Source organism: Cetorhinus maximus, chromosome 10 (genome assembly GCF_964194155.1).
Source record: "Cetorhinus maximus chromosome 10, sCetMax3.hap1.1, whole genome shotgun sequence".
Lineage (NCBI taxonomy): Eukaryota > Metazoa > Chordata > Chondrichthyes > Lamniformes > Cetorhinidae > Cetorhinus > Cetorhinus maximus.
In genome coordinates, this window is record NC_135888.1 from 49339150 (window position 1) to 49364387 (window position 25238).

The 25238-nt window shown below is 46.3% G+C and overlaps 2 protein-coding genes across 4 annotated transcripts in view; one reads left to right on the forward strand and one right to left on the reverse strand.

Annotated features, from left to right (window-relative positions):
• Positions 1-25238, forward strand: part of LOC144685677 (LIM domain transcription factor LMO4-A-like) — a 104053-nt gene that overhangs the window by 48195 nt on the left and 30620 nt on the right. The window lies entirely within an intron of this gene.
• Positions 21471-25238, reverse strand: part of edf1 (endothelial differentiation-related factor 1) — a 28188-nt gene continuing 24420 nt past the window's right edge. For both annotated transcript variants that reach the window (XM_078550461.1, XM_078550460.1), the window contains one exon: positions 21471-21897. In XM_078550461.1, coding sequence (XP_078406587.1) covers positions 21751-21897 — 147 coding nt within the window. In that variant the 3' untranslated portion in view covers positions 21471-21750. The remainder of the gene's footprint in view (positions 21898-25238) is intronic.

Consider the following 25238-nt stretch of genomic DNA (forward strand, 5'->3'; position numbering starts at 1 on the left):
CTGGGATTTCCAAAAGGCATCTGACAAGGTGCCACACAAAAGGTTAATAGACAAGATTGGGGGTAATATATTACCATGGAGAGAGGGTTGGTTAATGGACTGGAAGCAAAGACTAGGGTTAAACAGGACATTTTCAAGTTGGCAGGCTGTGACTAGTGGAGCGCTGTGAGGATCAGTACTGGGGCCTCAGATATTTGCAATCTATACTAATGACTTAAACATCGAGATTGAGAGTAAGCTAAGTTAGGTGGGAATGCAAGCTGTGAGGAGGGTACAAAGAGGCTGCAAAGAGTTACAGACAGACTAAGTGAGTGAGCAACAAGGAGACAGATGGAATATACTGTGGGGAATTGTGAGGTTATTCACTTTGGTAGTAAGAATAATTAGTTCAAGGATAGTTCAAGAATATGGTAGACTTGCTACAATTGTACAGGGCTTTGGTGAGACCACACCTGGAGTATGGTGTACAGTTTTGACTTCCATATATAAGGAAGGATATACTTGCATTGGAGGTGTACACAAAGGTTCACTGGATTGGTCCCTGGACTGAGGGTGTTGTCCTATGATGAGAAGCTGAGTAAATTGAGCCTATTCTCTGGTGTTTAGAAAAATTAGGGATGAAACATACAATATTCAGTTTGGGTTCTGCCAGGGCCACTCAGCTCCTTAGCTCATTACAGCCTTGGTTCAAACATGGACAAAAGAGCTGAACTCCCGAGGTGAATTGAGAGTGACTGTCCTTAACATCAAGGTAGCATGTGACCGAGTGTGGAATCAAGGAGCCCTAGCAAAACTGGAGTCAATGGAAATCAGGGGGAAAACTCTCCGCTGGTTGGAGTCATACCTAGCACAAAGGACGATGGTTGTGGTTGTTGGAGGTCAGTCATCTCAGCTCCAGGACATCACTGCAGGAGTCCCTCAGGATGGTGTCCTCGGCCCAACCATCTTCAGTTGCTGCAACAATGACGTTCCTCCCATCATAAGATCAGGAGTGGGGATGTTCGCTGATGATTGCACAATGTTCAGCACCATTCACGACTCCTCAGATACTGAAGCAGTCCATGTCCAAATGCAGCAAGTCCTGGAAAATATCCAGGCTTGGGCTGACAAGCGGCAAGTAACATTCATGCCACACAAGTGTCAGGCAATGACCATCTCCAACAAAAGAGAATCTAACCATCGCCCTTTGACATTCAATGGCATTACCATCACTGAATCCCCCACTATCCACATCCTGGGGGTTACCATTGGCCAGAAACTGAACTGGACTAGCCATATAAATGCTGTGGCTACAAAGGCATGTCAGAGGCTCGGACCCTGCTGCGAGTGACTCAACTCCTGACTCCCCAAAGCCTGTCCACCATCCACAAACATTCACTCCCTCCACCACTGATGGACAGTATCAGCAGTGTGTACCACCTACAAGGTGCACTGTAGGAATTCATGAATTCTCCTTAGACAGCACCTTCCAAATCCACGACTGCTACCATCTAGAAGGACAAGAGCAGCTGATACATGGGAACACCACCACCCGGAAGTTCCCCTCCAAGTCACTCACCATCCTAACTTGGAAATATATCACCGTTCCTGGGTCAAAATCCTGGAACTCCCTTCCTAACAGCACTGTGGGTGTACCTACACCACATGGACTGCAGCAGTTCAAGAAGACAGCTCACCACCACCTTCTCAAGAGCAATTAGGGATGGGCAATAAATGCTGGCCCAGCCAGCGAAACTCACATCCCGTGAATGAATAAAAGATTCTGAAGGGGCTTGACCAGGTAAACACTGAGAGGTTGTTTCTGCTGGCTGGGAAATCTAGAACACAGGGGAAGTGTAAGGATCGATCATTTAGGACTGAGATATGAAAATAACAATTAGGAGCAGGAATAACCCATTCGGCCCCTTGAGCCTGTTCCACCGTTCAATATCATAGCTGATCTGATTGTGGCCTCAACTCCACATTCCCACCTACCCCCAATAACATTTGACTCTCATGTTAGTCAAGAATCTATTTACCTCTACTTTAAAAATATTCATTAACGCTGCCTCTACTGCTGTCTGGGGAAAAGAGTTCCAAAGGTTCACGACCCTCTGAGACAAAAAATTTCTTCTCATCTCTGTCTTAAATAGGACACCCCTTATTTTTAAACTGTGTCCCCTAGCTCTAGTCTCTCCCGTAAGAGGAAACATCCTCTCAGCATCCACCCTGTCAAGTCCCCTCAGGATCTTATGCGTTTCAATAAGATCACCTCTTATTCTTCTATACTCCAATGGATACTGGCCCAGCCTGTCCAACCTTTCCTCGTAAGATAACCCCTTCATCCCAGGTACCAGTCAATTGAACCTTCGCTGAACTGCTTCTAAAGCATTTATATCCTTTCTTAAATAAGGAGACCAAAACTGTACACAATACTCCAGGTGTGGTCTTACCATGCCCTTTACAACTGTAGCAAAACATCACCAGCTACTCATCAATCACGTCACACTCCCTAATATCCGTGCTCGCTGACTGAAGACTATGGCTCTGATTTTTGCTCCCAGGTCAATGCAATAAAGGGTAACATTCCATTTGCCATCCTAATCACTTGCTGTTCCTGCATACTAACCTATTGTGATTCATGTACCAGGACACCCAGATCCCGCTGTACCTCAGAGTTCTGCAATCTCTCTCTACTTAAATAATATGCTGCTTTTCTAATCTTCCTGCCAAAGTGGGCAAGCTCACATTTTCCCACATTATACTCCATCTGCTAAACTTTTGCCTGCTCACTTAAACTGTCTATATCCTTTTGCAGACTCTTTACATCCTCTTCACAACATACTGATCTACCTATCCATGACATCACCAAATTTAGCAATCATACATTTAGTTCTGAATGTTGGTGAAAGCGCTGGTTCCCCTGGGGAATGCAGCCAGAGCCTAGTCCATGGCAACAGGCCTGGCTCAGTTCAACAGCAGGGCAGGAGGTAGGTCAAAAAAAGCATAATGTTAAGGGATTCAATTGTGAGGGGAACAGATAGGTACTTCTGCAGCCACAGGTGTAATTCCAGGAGGGTATGCTGTCTCCCTGCTGTCAGGGTTAGGGTTGTCACTGAGCAGCTGCAGAGCGCTCTGAGGGGGAAGGGCGAACAGACCATGGTCATGGCCCACATCGGTCCCACTGACATCAGTAGAAAGAGGGATGTGGTCCTGCAGACAGGGTTTAGGAAGCTAGGAGGGACTTTAATAAGTAGGTCCAGAAATTTACTAAAGGTCCTAGTGCCACACATAGAAACAGGAGGACAGAGCAGCTGAAATCGAGGCTGAAGAGATGGTACAGGAAGGAGAGCTTTAGATTCCTGGGACATTGGGACCAGCTTTGGGGGAGGTGGGAGCTGGATAGACCATTGTAACTAAATAGGGCCAGGAATCAATCTCTTGGCAGCCAGGTTTGTTAGTGCTGTTTGGGGGGGGGGTCTAAACTAGCTTGGCAGGAGCATGGGAATCTCAGAATAGATTCAGAAGGGAAGAGAATCAAAGCACGAAATGGAAGGCAGGAAATTAGGAAGTGGGTATGGAAGATCAAGGGAACAAAGACTAGGAAATAGACAAAGGAGTTGTTCAGTGATTAGTGCTCTATATACTTAAATGGAAGGAATCTATGAATAAGGCAGATGAGTTGATGTTACAGATAGACACTTGGAAGTCTGATCTCATAGCTATTGCTGAAACACGGCTTAAAGAAGAGCAGGAACAGCAGCTCAGCATTCCTGATCGTAGAGCTTCCAGGCAGGATAGAGAGAGGGAGGGGGACGGTCACAATATTGGTTAAAGAAACAATCACAGCTGCAGGAGGGATGATGATATGTTTGAAGGAGTGTCAAAAGAGGTCAGCCATAGGGGTAACAAGGTCAATTAGGGAGTTTACTATAGATCCCTAAGCAGAGAGAGAGAGCGCGCGAGATACAAGAGTAAATAGGTAGGCAAATTGCTGAGATATACAGAAGCAATGGGGCAGTAATAGTAGGGGATTTCAGCCACCCTAATATTAACTAAATTCAGTGTATTTGGCTGGAAGCGACACAATGGGCTGAATGGCCACTTTTTGTGTCATCGATTTTCTGTGATTCTTTATCTGCTTTAGGGAAACTAGGCTCCTTGTAGAAGTGCTGGGCCTTTTCTGCTGCGTCATGGCCAGCGTTTATCCCTAAATCAACATCACAAACAGATCAACTGGTCATTATCACATTTCAGTTTGTGTGATCTTGCTGTGTACAAATTGGCTGCCATGTTTCTGACATTGCAACAGTGACTGTACTTCATAGTTAATTCATGGTTGTAAGCATTTTGGAATGTCCTGAGGATGTGAAAGGTGCTATAAAAATGCAAGTCCATCCCTTTAGATAATGTCCAACAACCAATCAAAGAACACTTCATTGTGCATGATAAACTCCTGTCCAAACATTGTCACTGGTGACATACATCTTCCCCTCCCTTTAACTCCAACAAGAGTCCAATGATGCGAGCAATGCCACAGGAGATCTGTTAGTTCATTCTAATGTTCCTTCTCTCTCTCAGCTAACTTAATGACAACTGATTTAATCCTGAGGAACCTCTGGTCTCTCCATATCTACCTTACATTGTTGGGTGACGAGGACAATTGACCGACTGCACAAGTTCTTTCCATACGCCCCGGGGATACGTTGGAGATGATTGCTTCCCTGCTTGTACTCAGTGTTGATACCTGCAGTTCCCTCCAATGGGCATTTCCAATGTCTGGTCAACAGCTGTGTCCAGGTTATTTCAACTGGATAATAAATACTGCTGCTGTGGTTATTGAAGTGATGTACAGAATGAGCTGGGAAAGAATTGCAGCCCTGATGAATCTTATTCCCAATCAGGCCATAAGCCAATGTGGGAGCTGAGCTGGATGGTCGGTCAATGTTGACTTAACATTGCTGGCAATTCAGGTCTCTGGTAATGATAGGCTTGGCGTTGTATGCTATTTCCCCCCTTGGTTGAATTTCCCAAGGCCAATTATAACCCAGTTGGTGTCCTGGCTGACATGTTAGCTCAGCGAAAAGCGGAGATTGAAGCTGGGAACTTGCTACTGTGTGGCTCAACACACGGTCATTCCAGGCAAAGGCTTTTCTATTATCAGGTGTCCCTGTGCACCCAAATGTGGCATTCTCAAACAGGACAACAAACAAGGATCCAAGAAAGCACAAGACTATGAAACTCCACTGGAACTTTTGTAAAGTTTTTCCAATTATTTCTAAGGATTGATTATATTGATTGACATTAGGGTATGTGTACATAGGGCATGGCTAATCGGAGTATAATCACTCAATAAATAATTATTCATTCCGATTCCTTGGTGCATTTATAAAATAATATTTATATGGCTGTGTGTTTCTGGTGTGGGGCAGGTTTTATGTGACTAGCTGAGCGGTCATCAATAGTGATAGGACCTGCCCATTGAGCTCTGTGCTGTAGCTACCGACTGAATTATCAGCAGAGGTTAGAGGGAAGCTGAAACTTTCTCACTGTTTGCAAGTGCCCTGCTTGTGCTGAGTGCTTCCTCAGACAGGTAAATAGAGCATGTTTTTAAACAGAGATTGACACTTCAACCAACATTTTAAAAAAAGGAAGTTTAATCAAACAATATTAGAGAATAAAATGCTGAATCTCCATCTGGGACAACCCAGTCTCAGTAATGGGCAGCATCACCAACTGGACAGTGTCGGTTCCGCGCGCCGTCCTCGCTGGGGCAGCGTCGGTTCCGCGCGCCGTCCTCGCTGGGGCAGCGTCGGTTCCGCGCGCCGTCCTCGCTGGGGCAGCGTCGGTTCCGCGCGCCGTCCTCGCTGGGGCAGCGTCGGTTCCGCGCGCCGTCCTCGCTGGGGCAGCGTCGGTTCCGCGCGCCGTCCTCGCTGGGGCAGCGTCGGTTCCGCGCGCCGTCCTCGCTGGGGCAGCGTCGGTTCCGCGCGCCGTCCTCGCTGGGGCAGCGTCGGTTCCGCGCGCCGTCCTCGCTGGGGCAGCGTCGGTTCCGCGCGCCGTCCTCGCTGGGGCAGCGTCGGTTCCGCGCGCCGTCCTCGCTGGGGCAGCGTCGGTTCCGCGCGCCGTCCTCGCTGGGGCAGCGTCGGTTCCGCGCGCCGTCCTCGCTGGGGCAGCGTCGGTTCCGCGCGCCGTCCTCGCTGGGGCAGCGTCGGTTCCGCGCGCCGTCCTCGCTGGGGCAGCGTCGGTTCCGCGCGCCGTCCTCGCTGGGGCAGCGTCGGTTCCGCGCGCCCTCCTCGCTGGGGCAGCGTCGGTTCCGCGCGCCGTCCTCGCTGGGGCAGCGTCGGTTCCGCGCGCCGTCCTCGCTGGGACAGCGTCGGTTCCGCGCGCCCTCCTCGCTGGGACAGCGTCGGTTCCGCGCGCCCTCCTCGCTGGGACAGCGTCGGTTCCGCGCGCCCTCCTCGCTGGGACAGCGTCGGTTCCGCGCGCCCTCCTCGCTGAGGACAGCGTCGGTTCCGCGCGCCCTCCTCACTGGGACATTGTCGGTTCCGCGCGCCGTCCTCACTGGGACAGTGTCGGTTCCGCGCGCCGTCCTCACTGGGACAGTGTCGGTTCCGTGCACCGTCCTCACTGGGACAGTGTCGGTTTTGTGGACCATTGGTTAAGGGAGCTTCACCTGGGAGGAGTAGCAGCCACAGGTGGGGGAGATGGTGGCACAGTGGTAATGTCACTGGAGTAGTAATCCAGAGGCCCAGGTTACTGCTCTGGGGACATGGGTTCAAATCCCACAGCAGCTGGTGGAATTTAAATTTAATTAATAAATTTGGAATATGAAGCTAGTCTCAGTAATGGTGACCATGAAACTGTCATCAATTGTCATAAAAACCCACCTAGTTCACTCACGCCCTTTCGGGAAGGAATCTGCCGTCCTTACCCAGTCTGGCCTACATGTGACTCCAGATCCACAGCAATACGATTGACTCTTAACTGCCCTCTGAAAGGGCAATTAGGGATGGGCAACGAACACTGCCCTTGCCAGTGATGCCCACATCCCATGAAAAAAATAAAGTTTAAAAAGGATCATGTAGACCGAATATGGGGCAGGTTAATCAGGGAGCATCAGTTGTAGATGGCGTTGGCTGTAGTCAATGTCATTTGAGTTCCACACAATCCTCCTCCTAGCTTTCTTCATCTCAGCCCATCCTTCTATTTCTGGCTTCCTCTTGTACTTATCTAGCTCCCCCTTAAATGAATCTATACAATTGGCCTCAGTTACTCCTAATCATAGCAAGTTTCACACAAGTCTCCTAGAGCACTCGCTGATTAAAAATATTTCTCCTCAATATATTGCATCATCTGCAATTAGCCTTGTCTACTCTTTCTGTTACTTCTTCAAAGATTCAATAAGTTTGGTCAAGCCAGAATATTGCGCTCGTCAGGCGGGCGCATGCCTGACCTGAACGAGCGTAAAATGACACGCGGTGGCATCAAGTGAGCGTCGTGACATCATTGCACACGTGCGCTATTTCGGTGGGCGGGTATGCGCGGGAGTTGGCAGCACGCCTGCCAACAGTTAACAGGCCTAATGAGGCCATTAAAGATCTAATTGAATTCAATTTTTTGCTGCCCGTCCAACCTTACTGTTGTCGGGCAGGCGAAAAGGCCAAGCAGCCTTTGGAATTTTTAGGAAACCTCATCCATGGACGGGATGCACAATGTGGGAATTTCCCAGGAAGTTTGGACTTCCGACGGGCAATTCCCCTGCATCTTGAAGCCTCTGAAATTCTGAAACAAAGTCGGATGCTTCGGATGGTTCTGACTTATTTAACAGAATAGTTACCCAAGAAAGTTTAGAAGGATTAAAACCAGTTCTAAGTCCTGGGTAACTATACGACTGACCACCACCCGACTCCCCGCTGGACCCCCCAGCCCGCCCGCCACCCTATTCCCTCACCCGCCCGCCACCCTATTCCCTCGCCCGCCCGCCCGCCACCCTATTCCCTCGCCCGCCCGCCACCCTACTCCCTCGCCCGCCCGCCACCCTACTCCCTCGCCCGCCCGCCACCCTACTCCCTCGCCCGCCCGCCACCCTACTCCCTCGCCCGCCCGCCACCCTACTCCCTCGCCCGCCCGCCACCCTACTCCCTCGCCCGCCCGCCCGCCACCCTACTCCCTCACCCGCCCGCCCGCCACCCTACTCCCTCGCCCGCCCGCCACCCTACTCCCTCGCCCGCCCGCCACCCTACTCCCTCGCCCGCCCGCCACCCTACACCTCACCCACTTGCCCGCCACCCTACCCCTCACCCACTTGCCCGCCACCCTACCCCTCACCCACTTGCCCGCCACCCTACCCCTCACCCACTTGCCCGCCACCCTACCCCCTCACCCACTTGCCTGCTACCCTACCCCCTCACCCACTTGCCTGCCACCCTACCCCCTCACCCACTTGCCTGCCACCCTACCCCTCACCCACTTTCCCGCCACCCTACCCCTCACCCACTTGCCCGCCACCCTACCCCCTCACCCACTTGCCCGCCACCCTACCCCCTCACCCACTTGCCTGCCACCCTACCCCCTCACCCACTTGCCCGCCACCCTACCCCTCACCCACTTGCCTGCCACCCTACCCCCTCACCCACTTGCCTGCCACCCTACCCCCTCACCCACTTGCCCGCCACCCTACCCCCTCACCCACTTGCCCGCCACCCTACCCCTCACCCACTTGCCCGCCACCCTACCCCTCACCCACTTGCCCGCCACCCTACCCCTCACCCACTTTCCTGCCACCCTACCCCCTTACCCACTTACCTGCCACCCTACCCCCTCACCCACTTACCTGCCACCCTACCCCCTCACCCACTTACCTGCCACCCTACCCCCTCACCCACTTACCTGCCACCCTACCCCCTCACCCACTTACCTGCCACCCTACCCCTTCACCCACTTATTTTCTCTCAGCTTCACAAACTGGCTTTGGGACCTTTAAACTCTCTATTTACCAAAATGCAGCAGTGAGTGCAGTAGAAAGTAGGTATGACTTGGCTTCCCCTGATGCTCCTGCACTACGAAGGAAGGACTCTGAGAACAGGTGCGCTCCACACCTCTGAAGAGGCCCAGCTCGGAAGTCTGGGCCAGAAATGCAGAGCTCCACTTTTGTTTAAATAAATAGCTGACTGGCAATCCCCCAGTGATCACCACTCCTCTGAAAATTCAGCTCTATGTCTTCCTGTATTATGTTGCATCCGCCTTCAATGCTAGGGTATATTATACCCAGTTTGGTATAATTTTCATATTGAGTTACCTATGCCAAGTCATTAACGTAAATTATGAATTCACAAATTATGAAGTGACACTGCTTCTTGTGTAACATTGCTCGCTATTTTTCTGAAATCTGAACACTACCTGCTACCCCGATTCTGCTTCCTATTTGTTAACCGTTCAATCAATGCATCATTCAACAGTTACTGACTCCACATGCGCTAACCTTTGTCATGAGCATACCTTGTGGTACCAAATATATGACATTTACAACGTTACCATTGTCTACTCTTTTTGTTAGGTCTTCAAAGAATTCTGTCAGGTTGGTTACTTGGCCTTTCAGAGTCCATGCTGACTATTCTTTATTATATTTTATGACAGTAGATGCTCTTCTATCACTTTTTTTATAGGTTCCAGTTTCTTTCCATTAATATTGTCTCTGCTAACTCCCCCCTAGTCTCCTCAAGTGTGCATGTGTCTGATTGTGCACCACCCAGGCCTGGGGTTTTACCCTCCTTTCGTTTTGTTAGTGAGTCATTTATTTTCTCCTTTCTATCCCGACTGTGTTAATATTCTTAAGCTCATCCTCAAAAGCAGTGCTTCTCAAACTGCGATCCACAGGCCCTGGAAGTTTGTAAAAACTTTCCAGGGGCCTGTGAAAGAATGTGAAGGTACTTACCAAGCAGGGACAGTTTTATGGGTGGGCCATCGCCCAGGGCTCCAAGTTCATCTTGTTACTCAGGACCTGTTTACGATGCTGAGTTCTTTGGTTAAAAGCCCCATATGGAATGATATGGCAAATGTTAGGAGTTGGTAGCCACTTGCACTGGTGCAGTCACTCAAAGAGATGCATAAAGATTTCAGACAATTCTTAGACTAGCCTTCAGCTAGTCTCCCAGGCTTCTGCAGGCCCACTGCATTACCAGGCTTGAGTAAATCAAATTCTATTTTTCATTACATGGGATTTTTACCAGGGTTTTGGGGAACGACATTTTGCAATGCTATCCAGTTTTCTCTGAGAAATAAAGAAACATTGACTTTTATGATTTACGAGTGCCATTGTCAAATATCACACCAAGGGTAGACAGGCTCTGCAGCGAGAAGCAGGAACACCCAACTCACCGATATCAGTAAGCAGCACTTTCATATTATGATTATTATAAAGTATAATTTAGATGGGGGGGGTGAGGGGGGGGGGGAGAGAAGGGGGGCGTCTGTGATTACTAATTGAAAAGTGATCCTTCAACCAAAAACGTTTAAGAATCACTGCTTGAGTGGTCTCTTTCATTATCCTTTATTGTAAAAACGGAGTTATTAAAATTATTCAATACTTCTGCCTTTGCTATTGTTGCATGCTTGTCTTGTTCAACTTTTAGTAACTATAAGATACTACATTCCTTAGATAATATCACCACCTTCAACACCTCTTTGTCCTTTTTTCAATGACACCTTTTGGCAATCTCCACCTACCACTGGCCCTCTATCCAGCTCTACCTGTCCCACCCCCCCTCCCCTTAAACCAGTTTATATTTCACCTCTTTTCTATTTTTCCATAGTTCTGTTGAAGAGTCATACAGACTCGAAACGTTAACTGTGTTCCTCTCCACAGATGCTGTCAGACCTGCTGAGTTTTTCCAGGTATTTTTATTTGTTTTTAGTTACTATATCTACTTTAATTTTCCTTTTGTCTGCAGAACACTTTACAGTTTATATTCTGTGATAATTTGATCTGTTCTCTATGTAGCCATGCTTCAGTCATCTTTACTGTATCCAGACCCGACAAATCATTACCACCAGTTCACCCATTTTGCTTTGAATACTAAGTACAGCTGTAGCAACAGATTACATTGCTTTTATTCATTATTTCCCAGCCCCTGTTTTTAGTAATTATTTTATCTTTATGCTCTGTCTTTATTTATCTTTGGCCATTCATGTTGTCCTTAACCCTTCCTTTAGTTTGCCTTTTGTTCCCTTTTCCTGTTTCTCTTATCATTAAAAAATAAGAACTAGGAGCAGGAATAGGCCATTTGGCCCCTTGAACCTGCTCCGTCATTCAATTAGACCATGGCTGATCCTCAACCTCAACTCCACTTTCTCGCTCAGTCTCCATATCCTTTGATTCCCTTAGAGTTCAAAACGTTATTGATCTCAGGCTTGAATATACTCTGGCTAAGCATGCTCAGGCCTCTGGGGTAGAGAATTCTAAAGATTCAGAATACTCAAAATGAAGTTTATTGTAGTATCCAGCAGCTCCTGTCAAATGCACCCCCCTCCCCCACACCTCATATTGTTGGTTTAAAGTCTTATTTACAGCCTTAGCTTTTTGGCTAGCACCTTATTCTCAGCTGTACAGTTCCCTCCCACCCCAGTGCTGCTGCAATATCCCATGAATTGGAATCCCTCCTTCAGCCACCTGTTGACTCTCCTAATCTGTTTATCCCTATACATCATCTCCTCGGTAGTCTTCCTGGTAAATACCGAGGTAAGAGATTTCTACCATTTCTTTGTCATTACTGAGAGTTTGTGTAACTCTTAGTGGCCCTATTTCCTGATTTCTTTGATATTTATGATTCTGTAGAATACTTTATTTCTTTTATATTCCTTGATAATTTACTTTTATAGTTGCTTTGTTTTTTCAATTGTTCATTGATATTCCTAACCTCTCCACATTCCCTTTTATCATCTTCTTCTTTATCGTCTATGTACTTCATGTACACCTTTATGTTTTAATTAGAAATATGAACCTTTCAGCCCCTCAAGCATGTTCCACCATTTAATGAGATCATGGCTAATCTGAATCTTAACTCTATCCATCAGCATTGGCTCCAGATCCTTTTGCTATTTATCCATGGTGTATCATTATGGGCTAGTGTGTTCTTGTCCTTTTTAAGAGGAATGCATTCTCTGATGAGGGTGGTGAGAGGATGTTTCCCCTTGTGGGAGAGACTAGAACCAGGGAACACAGTTTAAACAGAAGGGGTCTCCCATTTAAGATGGAGATGAAGGTTGTTGGTGTGTGGAATTCTCTTCCCGAGAATGCAGTGGAGTCAGGATCGTTGGCATATTTTCAAGGCTGTTAGATTCTTGATTGACAAGGGAGACAAAGGTTACAGGGGGCAGACAGGAAAGTAGATTTAAGGCCACAAGCAGATCAGTCACGATCTTACCAAATGGCAGAGCAGGCTCGAGGGGGAGAATGGCCTATTCCTACTCCTAATCCATTTGTTCATATGTATGTTTGTATGCTCCGCTGGACTCTATTTTAAGTATCACCATTTTAAGGATCTCTCACTGCTGTTTTGTCAGTTTTTGTTCTCTAGTTTACCTTCCCCAATTCCATTCTCACCCGTCAAAATTAGTTTTATTTCTAATCTATTATGGTCTTCATCCTAATTGTGTCTTTCTCAATCATTATTTTGAATTTTATTACATTTTGATCGTTTATACCCAGATGTTCGCCTATGGATGCTTCTATCATTTCTTTTTGGTTCATTTCCCTTGACTAGATCCAGCACTGCTTCCTCTCCGACTGGACTTCTTACAGGCCAGGCTAGAAAGGAACCCTGTACACACTTAAAACTTCATTCCCTTTTCCTGACCACGTCTTTGCAATTTATTTTGGGGCAGTAGGAATTTCCCCTGATTATTATTTGATGTTTTTCACTCTTTTCATAGATTTACCCACAGATTTCTTCCTCCGCCTTTTTAACCACTATTAGTCGAGCTACAGAATATCCTTAACAACATAATTAATCTTTTATTATCCTTTATCTCAATCCATATGCACTACAGTTTTATTTATGTCCTTTTCCCCACTGCCATTGTTATCTTTAATGAGGTGCCAACCTGGTGAAGCTATAAAAAACAGGACTACTTGCATGCCAAACAGCATAAGCAGGAATGATAGACAGAGCTAAGTGACTCCACAAGCAACGGATCAGATCTAAGCTCTGCAGTCCTGCCACATCCAGTCATGAATGGTGGTGGACAATTAAACAACTCACTGGAGGAGGCAGCTCCACAAATATTCCCACCCTCACTACTGGGGGAGCCCAGCACATCAGTGCAAAAGATAAGGCTGAAGATTTGCTAACCTTCAGCCAGAAGTGCCACGTGGATGATCCATCTCAGCCTCCACCTGAGGTCCCCAGCATAATTGGGTCAAAATCCTGGAACTCCCTCCCTAACAGCACTGTGGGTGTGCCCACACCACATGGACTGCAGCGGTTCAAGGAGGCAGCTCATCACCACCTTCGCAAAGGCAACTAGGGATGGGCAATAAATGCTGGCCCTGCCAGCGAAGCCCACATCAGTAAATGAATTTTTTTTTTTTTAAATCACAGATGCCAGTCTTCAGCCAATTCGATTCACTCCACGTTATATCAAGAAACGGCTGAAGGCACTGGATACTACAAAGGCTATGGGCCCTGAAAATATTCCAGCAATAGTATTGAAGACTTGTGCTCCAGAACTTGCCGCGCCCCTAGCCAAGCTGTTCCAGTACAGCTACAACACCGGCATCTACCCGGCTAGGTGCAAAGTTGCCCAATTATGTCCTGTCCACAAAAAACAGGACAAATCCAATCAGGCCAATTACCGCCCCATCAGCCTACTCTCAATCATCAGTAAAGTGATGGAAAGGGTCATCAACAGTGCTATCAAGCAGCACTTACTCAGAAATAACCTGCTCACTGACACTCAGTTTGGGTTCCACCAGCGTCACTCAGCTCCTGACCTCATTACAGCCTTGGTTCAAACATGGACAAAAGAGCTGAACTCAAGGGGTGAGGCGAGAGTGACTGCCCTTGACATCAAGGCAGCATTTGACCGAGTGTGGCATCAAGCAAAACTGAAGTCAATGGGAATCAGGGGGAAAACTCTCTGTTGCTTGAAGTCATAACTAGCACAATGGAAGATGGTTGTGGTTGCTGGAGGTCAATTATCTCAGTTCCAGGACATCACTACAGGAGTTCATCAGGGTAGTGCCCTCGGCCCAACCATCTTCAGCTGCTTCATCAATGACCTTCCCTCCATCATAAGGTCAGAAGTGGGGATGTTCGCTGATGATTGCACAATGTTCAGCACCATTCGCGACTCCTCAGATACTGAAGCAGTCCATGTCCAAATGCAGCAAGACCTGGACAATATCCAGGCTTGGGCTGACAAGTAGCAAGTAATATTCACACCACACAAGTGCCAGGCAATGACCATCTCGAAGAAGAGAGGAATCTAAACATCTCCCTCTTGATATTCAATGGCATTGCCATCACTAAACCCCCATTATCAACAACCTGGGGATCACCATTGACCAGAAACTGAGCTGGGCTAACATATAAATATCGTGGCTACAAGAACAGGTCAGAGGCTGGGAAGTCTGTGGACAGTAACTCACCTCCTAATTCCCCAAAGCCTGGCTGCCATCTGCAAGGCACAAGTCAGGAGTGTGATGGAATACTCCCCACTTGCCTGGATGAGTGCAGCTCCAACAATACTCAAGAAGTTTGACACTATCCAGGACAAAGCAGCCCACTTGATTGGCACTGCATCCGCCACAATAAACATTCACTCCCTCCACCACTGACGCACAGTGACAACAGTGTGCACCATCTCCAAGGTACAGTGCAGCAACTCACCAACCAAGCCTTCTTTAGCAGCGTCCTCAAAACCAACTTTCACTACCATCTAGAAGGACAAGGGCAGCAGATAGATGGGAACACCACCACCTGGAAACTCCCCTCCAAGTCGCTCACCATCCGAACTTGGAAATATATTGCCGTTCCTTCACTGTTGCTGGGTCAAAATCCTGGAACTCCCTCCCTAACAGCACTGTGGATGTACCTACACCAAATGGACTGCAGCGTTTCAAGGCGGCGGCTTACCACCAAGGGTAATGCGACGCCCACATCCCATGAATGAATGTATATAAAAAAAACCTCTCACTTTTTAATATATGAAATAGCAGAAGACCATACAGCCATTTGAACCTGCTCCAGCTTCAACAATCATGGCTGATCTTGGGCTTCAACTCCACTTTCCTGCCTGCTCCCCATACCCCTTGATTCCCTAAGAGACCAAAAATCTGTCTATCCCAGCCCTACATGTATTCAATGATGGAGCATCTACAACCCTCTGGGGTAGAGAATTCCAAAGATTCACAAGCCTTTGGGTGAAGAAATCTCTCCTCTTCTCACTCATAAATGATCGGACCCTCATCCTGAAGCTGTGCCCCCGTGTTTTACACTGACCAGCCAGTGGAAACAACTGCTCAGTATCTACCCTGTCAAACCCCTTCAGAATTTTTTTCCTTCCCTATCCTTTCTAAATACATTATATACTGCAATAATCCTGCCCCAGTGCTGGTTCCAGCTACCCACGAAATGCAACCCCTTCTTGCCACGCCACTCACTCAACCACATTTACCTTTGTGATCTGCCCAATGCTATGCCAATTAGCATGACCTGTGGCATCTTATTTTAAAAAGAATCTATTCCCAACTTCCAATACTCCTTTTGCAGGACCTCTTTGCTTTGCTCCCTATGTCAATGGTCCCACTGGGGAGCACTATAACTTAAGATAGAACCATAGAAACTAGGAGCAGGAGTAGGCCGTTCAGCCCTTTGAGCCTGCTCCAACATTCAATATCATGGCTGATCCTCTATCTCGACGCCATATTCCCGCTTTCTCTCCATGCCACTTGATGCCCCTAATATCCAAAAATTTATCAATTTCTTTCTTGAATATACTCAGTGACCCAGCCTCCACAGCCTTCTGTGGTAAAAAATTCCACAGGTTGACCACCCTCTGAGTGAAGAAATTTTTCCTCATCTCAGTCTTAAACGGCCTGCTCCTTATCCTGTGACTGTGGCCCCTGGTTCTAGACTCCCCAACCAGGAGAAACATCCTCCCTGCATCCAGTCTGTCTAGCCCTGTTAGAATTTTATATGTTTCAATCAGATCCCGTCTCATTCTTCTAAACTCTAGTGAATACAGGTCCAGTCGAACCAATCTCTCCTCATACGACAGTCCTGCCATCCTCGGTATCAGCCTACTGAACCTTTGCTGCACTCCCTCTATTGAAAGTATATCCTTTCTTAGGTAGGGAGGCCAAAACTGTACACAATACTCCAGGTGTGGTCTCACCAAGGCCCTGTATAACTGCAGTAAGACATCCCTACTCCTGAACTCAAATCCTCTTGCAATGAAGGTCAACATACAATTTGCCTTCCTAATTGTTTGCTACACCTGCCTGCTTACTTTAATTGACTGGTGTACAAGGAAACCCAGATCCCTTTGTACATCCACATTTCCCAATATATCACCATTTAAATACTCTGCCTTTCAGTTTGTCACACCGAAGTGTACAACTTCACATTTATCCACATTATACTGCATCGGCCATGTGTTTGCCCACTCATACACAACTTGTCTAAATTGCCCTGAAGCCTCCTTGCATTCTCCTCACAACTCACAACCCCGCCCAGTTTTTTGTCATCAGAAAACTTGGAAATATTGCATTTGGTTTCCTCATCCAAGTCATTTATATATATCGTGAATAGCTAGGGCCCAAGAACACTACTAGTTACTGCCTGCCACCTGGAAAAAGATCCATTTATTACCACTCTCTGTTTCCGGTCTGTCAACCAATTCTCAATCTATGCCAGTCTATTAACCCAATCCCATGTGCTTTAATTTTGCCCACTAGCCTCTTATGTGGGACCTTATCAAAAGCCTTCTTGAAATCCAAATACACCGCATCCACTGGTTCTCCCTTATCTATTTTACTAGTTACATCCTCAAAAAAACTCCAGATTAGTTAAGCATGATTTCCCTTTCATAAACCCATGCTGTCTTTGTCTAATCCCGTTAATGCTTTCCAAGTGTTCTGTTATCACATCTTTTATAATACTCTAGCATTTTCCCCACTACTAATGTTAGGCTAACTGGTCTGTAATTCTCTGTTTTTCTCTCCCTCCTTTTTTAAATAGTGGGGTTACATTTGCCACCCTCCAATCTGCAGGAACTGCTCCAGAGTCTATAGGATTTTGGAAGATGACCACCAATGCATCCAATATTTCCAGGGCCACTTCCTTTAGTATTCTGGGGTGTAGATTATCGGGCACTGGGGATTTTTCAGCCTTTAACCCCATTAATTTCTCTAGCACCATATTTTTTACTAATACTGATTTTCTTCAATTCCTTCCTCTCACTAGGCCCTTGGTTCCCTAACTTGCTGGGAAATTATTTATGTCCTCTTTTGTGAAGACAGAACCAAAATGTGTGTTCAATTCTTCTGCCATTTTTGTTCCCCATTATAATTTCTCGTTTCTGACTGTAAGGGACCTACATTTGTCTTTGCTGATTTCTTTCTCTTCACATATTTATAGAAGCTTTTACAGTCAGTTTTTATGTTCCTTGCAAGTTTACTCTCATACTGCATTTTCCCCTTCTTGATCACTCTTTTTGTCCACTTTTGCTGAATTCTAAACTGCTTCCAATCCTCAGGCTTGCTGCTTTTTCTGCCAATTTTATGTCTCCTCTTTGGATCTAATACTATCCCTAATTTCTTTTGTAACCCATGGTTGAGCCACCTTTCCTGTTTTATTTTTGCGCTAGACAGGCGTGAATAATTGTTGTAATTCATGCATACGGTCATTAAATATTAGCCATTGCCTATCCACTGTCAACCCTTTTAGTAAGGTTCCCCGATCCATCATTTTCAACTTGTGCCTCATACCCCTATAGTTCCCTTTATTTAGATTCAGGACCCTAGTTTCTGATTCAACTTCTTCACTCTCCATCCTAATGAACAATTCTATCATTTTATGGTCGCTCTTCCCCATATAAGATAGTGAATTAACCCTTCCTCATTGCACAATACCCAGTCTAGGATAGCCTGCTCTCTAGTTGGTTCTTCAACATATTGGTCTAAAAAACCATCACATACACATTCCAGGAAATCCTCCTCCACAGTATTATTGCTAGTTTGGTTTGTCCATCTATGTGTAGATTAATGTCACCCATGATTACAGTTGTAACTTTATTGTATGAGTCTTTAATTTCCTGCTTAATGCCTTCCCTTACATCTCCATTACTGTTTGGGGGCCTATAGACAACCCCCACCAACGTTTTCTGCCCCTTGGTGTTTCTTATCTCCACCCAAACAGTTTCCACCTCATGACTTTGAGCCAATATCCTTCCTCACTATTACATTGATTTCCTCCTTTACTAACAATGCTACCCCACTTCCCTTCCCTTTTTGACTGAATACCCCTGGATGTTCAGTTCCCATCCTTGGTCATCCAGCAGCCATGTTTCTGTAATTGCAACTATATCATAACCATTTAGATCTATTTTGTGCTAATTCATCTACCTTATTGCGAATGCTCTGCACATTAAGATACAATGCCTTTAGACTTGTCTCTTTAACCTTGTTAGTCATCTTAGCTTTATTTTGCACTGTGACCCCATTTGTTTTTCGCCCTTGTATTTTCTGCCTTCCACTTTTGCTTTTTACTTTTCTGTCTTTCGTTTCTATCCTTGTTTCCCCCTCCTCTGTCTCCCTGCTCAGGTTCCCATCCCCCTGCCATTCTAGTTTAAACCCTCCCCAACCACACTAGCAAACACAACCACCTGCCCCCCTCCCAGGACACTGGTCCTGGTCCTGCCCAGATGCAACTCGTCCTGTTAATACAGGTCCCACCTTCCCCAGAACCGGTTCCAATGTCCCAGGAATCTGAATTTCTTCGCACTATACCATTTCTTCCGTCACGTATTCATCTGATATATCCTGTTATTTCTACTCTCGCTAGGACGTGGCACTGGTAGTAATCCTGAGATCACTACCTTTGAGATCCTTCTTTTTAATTTACATCCTAACTCCCTATATTCAGCTTGTAGAACCTCATCCTTTTTTTTTTAACCTATGTCATTGGTAGCAATATGTACCATGACCACTGGCTGTTCGTCCTCCCCCTTTAGAATGCCCTGCAGCCTCTCTGAGACATCCTTGACCCTGGCGCCAGGGAGGCAACATACCTTTTTTGGAGTCTTTTTTGCTGCCACAGAAAAGCCTGTCTAGTCCTCTTACTATTGAATCCCCCATCACTATAGCCCTGCAAATCTTCTTCCTCCCCTCTTGTGCAGCAGAGCCACCCGTGGTGCCATGGACTTGGCTCCTGCTGCTTTCCCCTGAGAAGTCGTCTCCCCCAATAGTATCCAAAACAGTATATCTGTTAGAGAGGGGGGCGGCCTCTGCACAGGGGACTCCTGCATAACTTGCCTTCCTCTACTCTGCCTGCTGGTCACCCAACCCTTTACCTGTTCAGTCTTTATCTGCGGTGTGACCACCTCACTGAACGTGCTGCCCACGATAATCTCAGCATCACAGATGCTCCACAGTGAATCCACCCACAGCTCTGAAATGCAGTTAGCCAGTAGCTGCAGCTGGGCACTTCCTGCACACGTGGCTGCCAGGGACACTAGAAGTGTCCATGGTTTCCCACATAGCACAAGAGGCGCATATCATGGGTGCGAGCTCTACTGCCATGACTTCCCTTTAGATTAAGCTCGTTAGTTACTCCCTTTAAAGAATACTAATTACACCAGGGGCCTTATTCCACTCCAAATACTCCCACTACAGTCCAAAGTCTTCACCTTATCTTGTTTAAGCTATTGGACTGCAGCAGTTTAATTAGTAGAAAAAGTAGAAGTACTCGCCTGATCCTACTTACCAATCTGCTGCCTCTCCTGCATCATGTCACTTTTTGAATCGCTCTGTCCTTGCGCCACTTTCAGCCCAGAGTCTCCCCGGAAATCTCGCTCTGTCCTTGCGCTGCTTTCAGCCCCAAGATTCCTCAGAACTCTCGCTCTGTCCTCGCGCTACTTTCAGCTTAGAGATTCCTCTGAACTCTCGCTCTGTCCTTGTGCTGCTTTCAGCCCAGAGTCCAGCTCCTCCTCTTTTTGAACCTCCACTTAGACTCTCAGCTCCCACTCTGTTTAAATCTCCGCTCTTTTTAAATCTTCACTCTCAGCTCCTGCTCTTTTTAAATCTTCCTTTTCAGAGTTCCTCTCCACTTGCTCCAAGATATCTTTTACTTTTGCAATTTATCATCAGTACACTCTTCTGAATTTGCCATCATGACTGCATGGGTGCTATCCACCCCCTGCCCCCCACCACCACCAACTTTCCTAGAACTACAATTTTTGTTATGCTTCTCCACCAATGCCACCCCGCCACCGTCCCCCACCCCCATTGTCAACTCTTGGGTTCCAACATGACCATGATTTTAGCCATCATCCTCCCTTTCGAGGATCTTCCCCACCCACTATATTATGTCCCTACCCTGGTACTTGGGGTGCAACCATCCAGTTACAGCCACACAAAAGGTCATAAATTCCTTCGACAACGACCACGTGCTTTTCCTTGACACCTTCTTACCCCAGATAATGACTTGCTCAGTGGTGTTGCTCATGATTTTCCTCCTCTGTCTCTGTCTGGAACTGCAGATGTCAAGTATACCCTCCACTGTCATGCCCGTGCTATTTCCTTGCACTTCACCCTATGGTCATCTACTGTCAGCAGGGCTGACTTTCAGATGAAAGGTTCAATCAAGGTCCCCTCTGCTCTTTCAGGTGAACATAAAAGATCCCACTGCCGAACACTGTTTAAAATGATTAATTATAAATTGTCTGTGCAGACAGACAAGGTGTCCTCTGAAGCACCTGAAGGAGCACATACCCAGCCGAGCCTCCTCTCTATCAACACCCACACCACACATGTTAGTGCAGTCAGGGTTGTTTGAAATTACGGTAGAGGTCAAATAGCTGAAGTTGAACAACTTGCAAGGCTATCTTGGTCCAATTTGATCATATACCACAGGCCCTGGACTACTCTCTCTATCTCATCCAAAGAAGCCATTCTTTCCCCACTGGAAGACTTTCTGGACAATTTGAGCCTTTCCTCCATGGGAATACAAATTGCTCATCTTGATGCAAAAATTGCCTGCTACAATTCTCCACAGCCTGCTCCTCAGCACAAGGTGAGAAAGTCTCATGTGCAGGCACTCAATTCCATCTGAGGCTCGTGTGTGCTGGGAAAAGCAGAGAGTTGGCAATCCGTTTGGGCCCTAAACAACTTGTCCAGGGGCTTGGGAGATCAAGGTAAACGTTAAGAAAAAGGAATCAATGCTGCAGTCTTACCCTCATTGCAAATGCTCACAAAACCATCAGACACCAAGTCCAAAGGCTTAAACTTTATTTCTACAAGAACTTACAGGGAGAAGGGAAAGAAGAGAGAAAGCGAGAGGAAATAATATACGCACCCAGTCAGCGGTGCAGTTGTGGAATGGGGATTTAACACAAATAAAGTTTTCACACTTCTGTCCCTGGTTACAGATTAATCGCATTCAAAACCATGCCTGGGAATCGGAAACTAAGCTTTTCTTTGGGTGAAACAGAATGCCGGCAGCAGATCAATTAGAGTTACTCAGCTGGGGCAGGTCACAATCCTTTCCATATTTAGCTTGGCAATATGTCATTCTGACTTGTGAAAAAAGCCAGGGGAGACCAGTTCAAAGGGAGAACTGATTTCGAGGCTTTGTTCTCATTTTTTCTTTGGCCCCTTGTCCAGGGGTTGTCCAATATCCTTCCCACGTAGCTTGAGGCCTTTTAAAAGAAAACAAAGTAAGTTTGTTAATACCAAATAATTCCATCTGACACTCAAACTTGCTGCTTATACTTGATTTTTAATGCAGGGTGGGTGGGTACCTTATTTATTTATACGTTCAGGAGGTGTGGGCTTCATTGACAAGGCCAGCAATTATCGCCCTTGAGGAGCTGGTGGTGAGCCACCTTCTTATAAAGAAGCTATAAGTTTGCATTTATATAGCACCATTCACTAGTTCCACTAGTGGGGAAATCTCGAACTAGGGAACATAGTTACAGAATAAGGGGACATTCATTTAAAACTGAGATGCGAAGGAATTTCTTCTCTCAGAGGGTAGTGAATGTCTGGAATTCCCTACATCAGAGTTGTGGAGGCTAGGTCACAAGGTACTTAAAGAGGTAGATAGATTTTTTAAATATCGAGGAGTTAAGGGCTATGAGGAGCTGGCATGAAAGAGGAGTTGAGGCCTGGGACAGATCAGCCACGGTCTTATTGAATGACGGGGCAGGCTTGAGGGGCCGAATGGCCTACTCCTGCTCCTATTTCTTACGTTATGTTCTTTCACAATCACAGGATGTCATTCGACAGCATCTCCCAAACCTATGGCCTCTAGCACCTACATGAATAAAAACAGCGGGCACATGGGAACGCCAAAATTACTTAATTGGCTGCAAGTGGTGAAGTATAGTCATTGCTGGAATGTGGGAACATGGTAGCTAATTTGCACAAAAACTCCCAAAAACAGCAATGTGATAATGACCAGGTAATCCAGGTTTTCTGTGATGCTGATTGAGGAGTAAATATTGACCAGGATACGAGGGATATCCCCCCACACTGTTCTTTGAAATAGTGCGATGAAATCATATATCCACCTGAGAGGGCAGATGGGACCTCAATTTAACATCTGAAAAACAGCACCTCTGACAGTGCAGCACTCCCTTCAGACTGTTCTGGATTATCAGCTTTGGTCTTTGTGTTCAAGTCCTTGAAGCCACGAGCTTCTGACTCGAAGATGAGGGTGTGGCCTACTGAGCCACAGTTTATATTACCACTTGAACCATTGCAGTCCACATAATGCAGGCACTGCCATAACGCAGTCAGGAAGGGATTTACAGGATTTTTACAAGGATAAAAAGGCGATATATTTCCAAGTCAGGATGGTATGTGACTTGGAGAGGAACTTGCATCTGATGTGCACATGTGCCTACTGCTCTTGTTCTTCTAGGCGGTAGAGGGTTTGAGGCAACATCAAAAGTTGCACGTGGTTTGCTGCCTGCCAGGTGCCAGGTTGAGGGTTGTAGGCCTAGAGGTTACAGAGATAGGGAGGGGTGAGCTCATGAAGGAGTTTGAAAATAAGGATGAGAAATTTAACATTGGCTTCTGATTAAGTAGTGCCTCAAAGTCGGTCAATAAGCACAGGGATGATGGGTGAAAGGACCTGGTATAAATAAGGGCACCGGCAGCAGCTTTGTGGGTGACATCAAGTTTATGGTGGGTAGAATGTGGGAGAACGGCCAGGAGTGCACTCAAATAGTCAAATTTGAGACGACAAAGGTACAGGTGAGGGTTTCAGCAGATGAGCCATGGCAAGGCGGAGTCAGGCGATGTTATAGAAGTGGAACTACGCAGTCTTAGTGGCAGTGCAGATAATGAGGTCAAAAGCTCATCTCAGGATCAGATAGGATTCCAAGGAAAAAGATGGTGACCAGGGGTAACATGGAGAATGGTGATATCAATGAAAATAAGGAAATGGCGACATATTGTCAGTACTTACAGTAGAGGAAGAGGCCAAAGTGCCAGAAATCCCATTACTGAATCAGGGACAGGGAGTAAATTAACTCAAGCAAAATTACAGTGAATAATGGCTCTAAAGAGTAACAAATCCCCAGGACCAGATGGTTTCCATCACAGGATTTTAAAGGAAGTAGATAAGAACACTGTAGAAGTCCTAATCTACCATATTTCTCATGGGTCCAGGAGCTGTTCTCTTAGGTTGGAAAATGTGTGCATGTCACTCTGCTATCCATGAAAGGTTTAGCCTAACAACTGTTGTTAGGAAATTACTAGAGTCTATAAGGATGAATGACTAAAACTTTAAATTTTTCAGCTAATTAGCTAATTTCAGCTAATCCAGCATGGATTTATAAAAGGGTAGGCCATGCCTGACAAATCCCACTGAATTTTTTGATGAGGTGACTGAAGTTGTGGAAGTTGTTTATAAGGGCTTCCAGAAGGAATTTGAAGAAGTTCCTCATCAGAGACTGTTAGCAGAAGTTGAAGCTCATGGAATTGAAGGTAAATTAGGGGCCTGGTTTGGAAATTGGCTGAGTGGCAGGAGAGAACACAAAGATAATGGTCTGACAGGATGTGACTAATAGTGCCCCTCAAGATTCTATGTTGGGGCCTCAACTATTCACTGCATTTTTAATGACTTAGATGGGATAGAGAGCCACATATCCAAGTTTACTGATAACACAAGGATTGGTGGCATTGTAAGCAGTGTAAATGGAAGTGTGAAATTCAAATAGATTCTGATACTTTAAGTGAATGGGGAAAACTGTGGCAAGTGGATTTCAATGTAGCCAGATCAGAGGTCATCCACTTGAGCCTAAAAAGAGCAGGGTACTTTCTAAACGGTCGGAATCAGAGTGGAGGAGGGGGTGACCGAGAGCAGGCCGGGATCGGAGCCGGGGGGGGGGGGGGGGTGTGAGAGGCCAAGGAGTCACGTGGTAAGCTTTTAATTTAATTTTAATCAACTACCAAGTAGATAGTCGTTTGGTGGTACAGAACTTGAGTATTGCTGAAAAATGACATTTTGTTGAAGCTTTTCATCTTGCACTCATCAGGACAATCGCAAGAACACCAATGTCAGGGGAAGCAGCAGCTTTATACTGTATGAGAAGAGGGAGCTGATTGGTTGACAAGTGGACTCTGATTGGTCGAGGCCTTGCCATGGAGAATGCACCAGTTAATAATGAATGACAGTTAATTGCCAGGCATTGTTTGAAATTTAACCAGGCAGCTTGACTCTGATTGGTCAAGGCATTGCCCTGAGGAATGAGCCAGCGAATGGCTATCACGTATTTTGTTTAGCTGAAACATGTTCTGCCTGCAAAGAACAGGGCCCTGTGTATTAATATAAGTAGCTTCCAGCACACACAAATGTGCCACACTGACAATCTTAAATTGGTTGTCAGAATAATTTTCAGCACACAGGATTATTTAGCAAATGTTGTCCAATCGCAGAATCAAATCTAATGCTTGACACACTGTTTTGGAGTTTTGCGAGCACGGGTTGGTTGGGTACAATCTGTACCTTGCCCATTGCGAACAGCGGAAG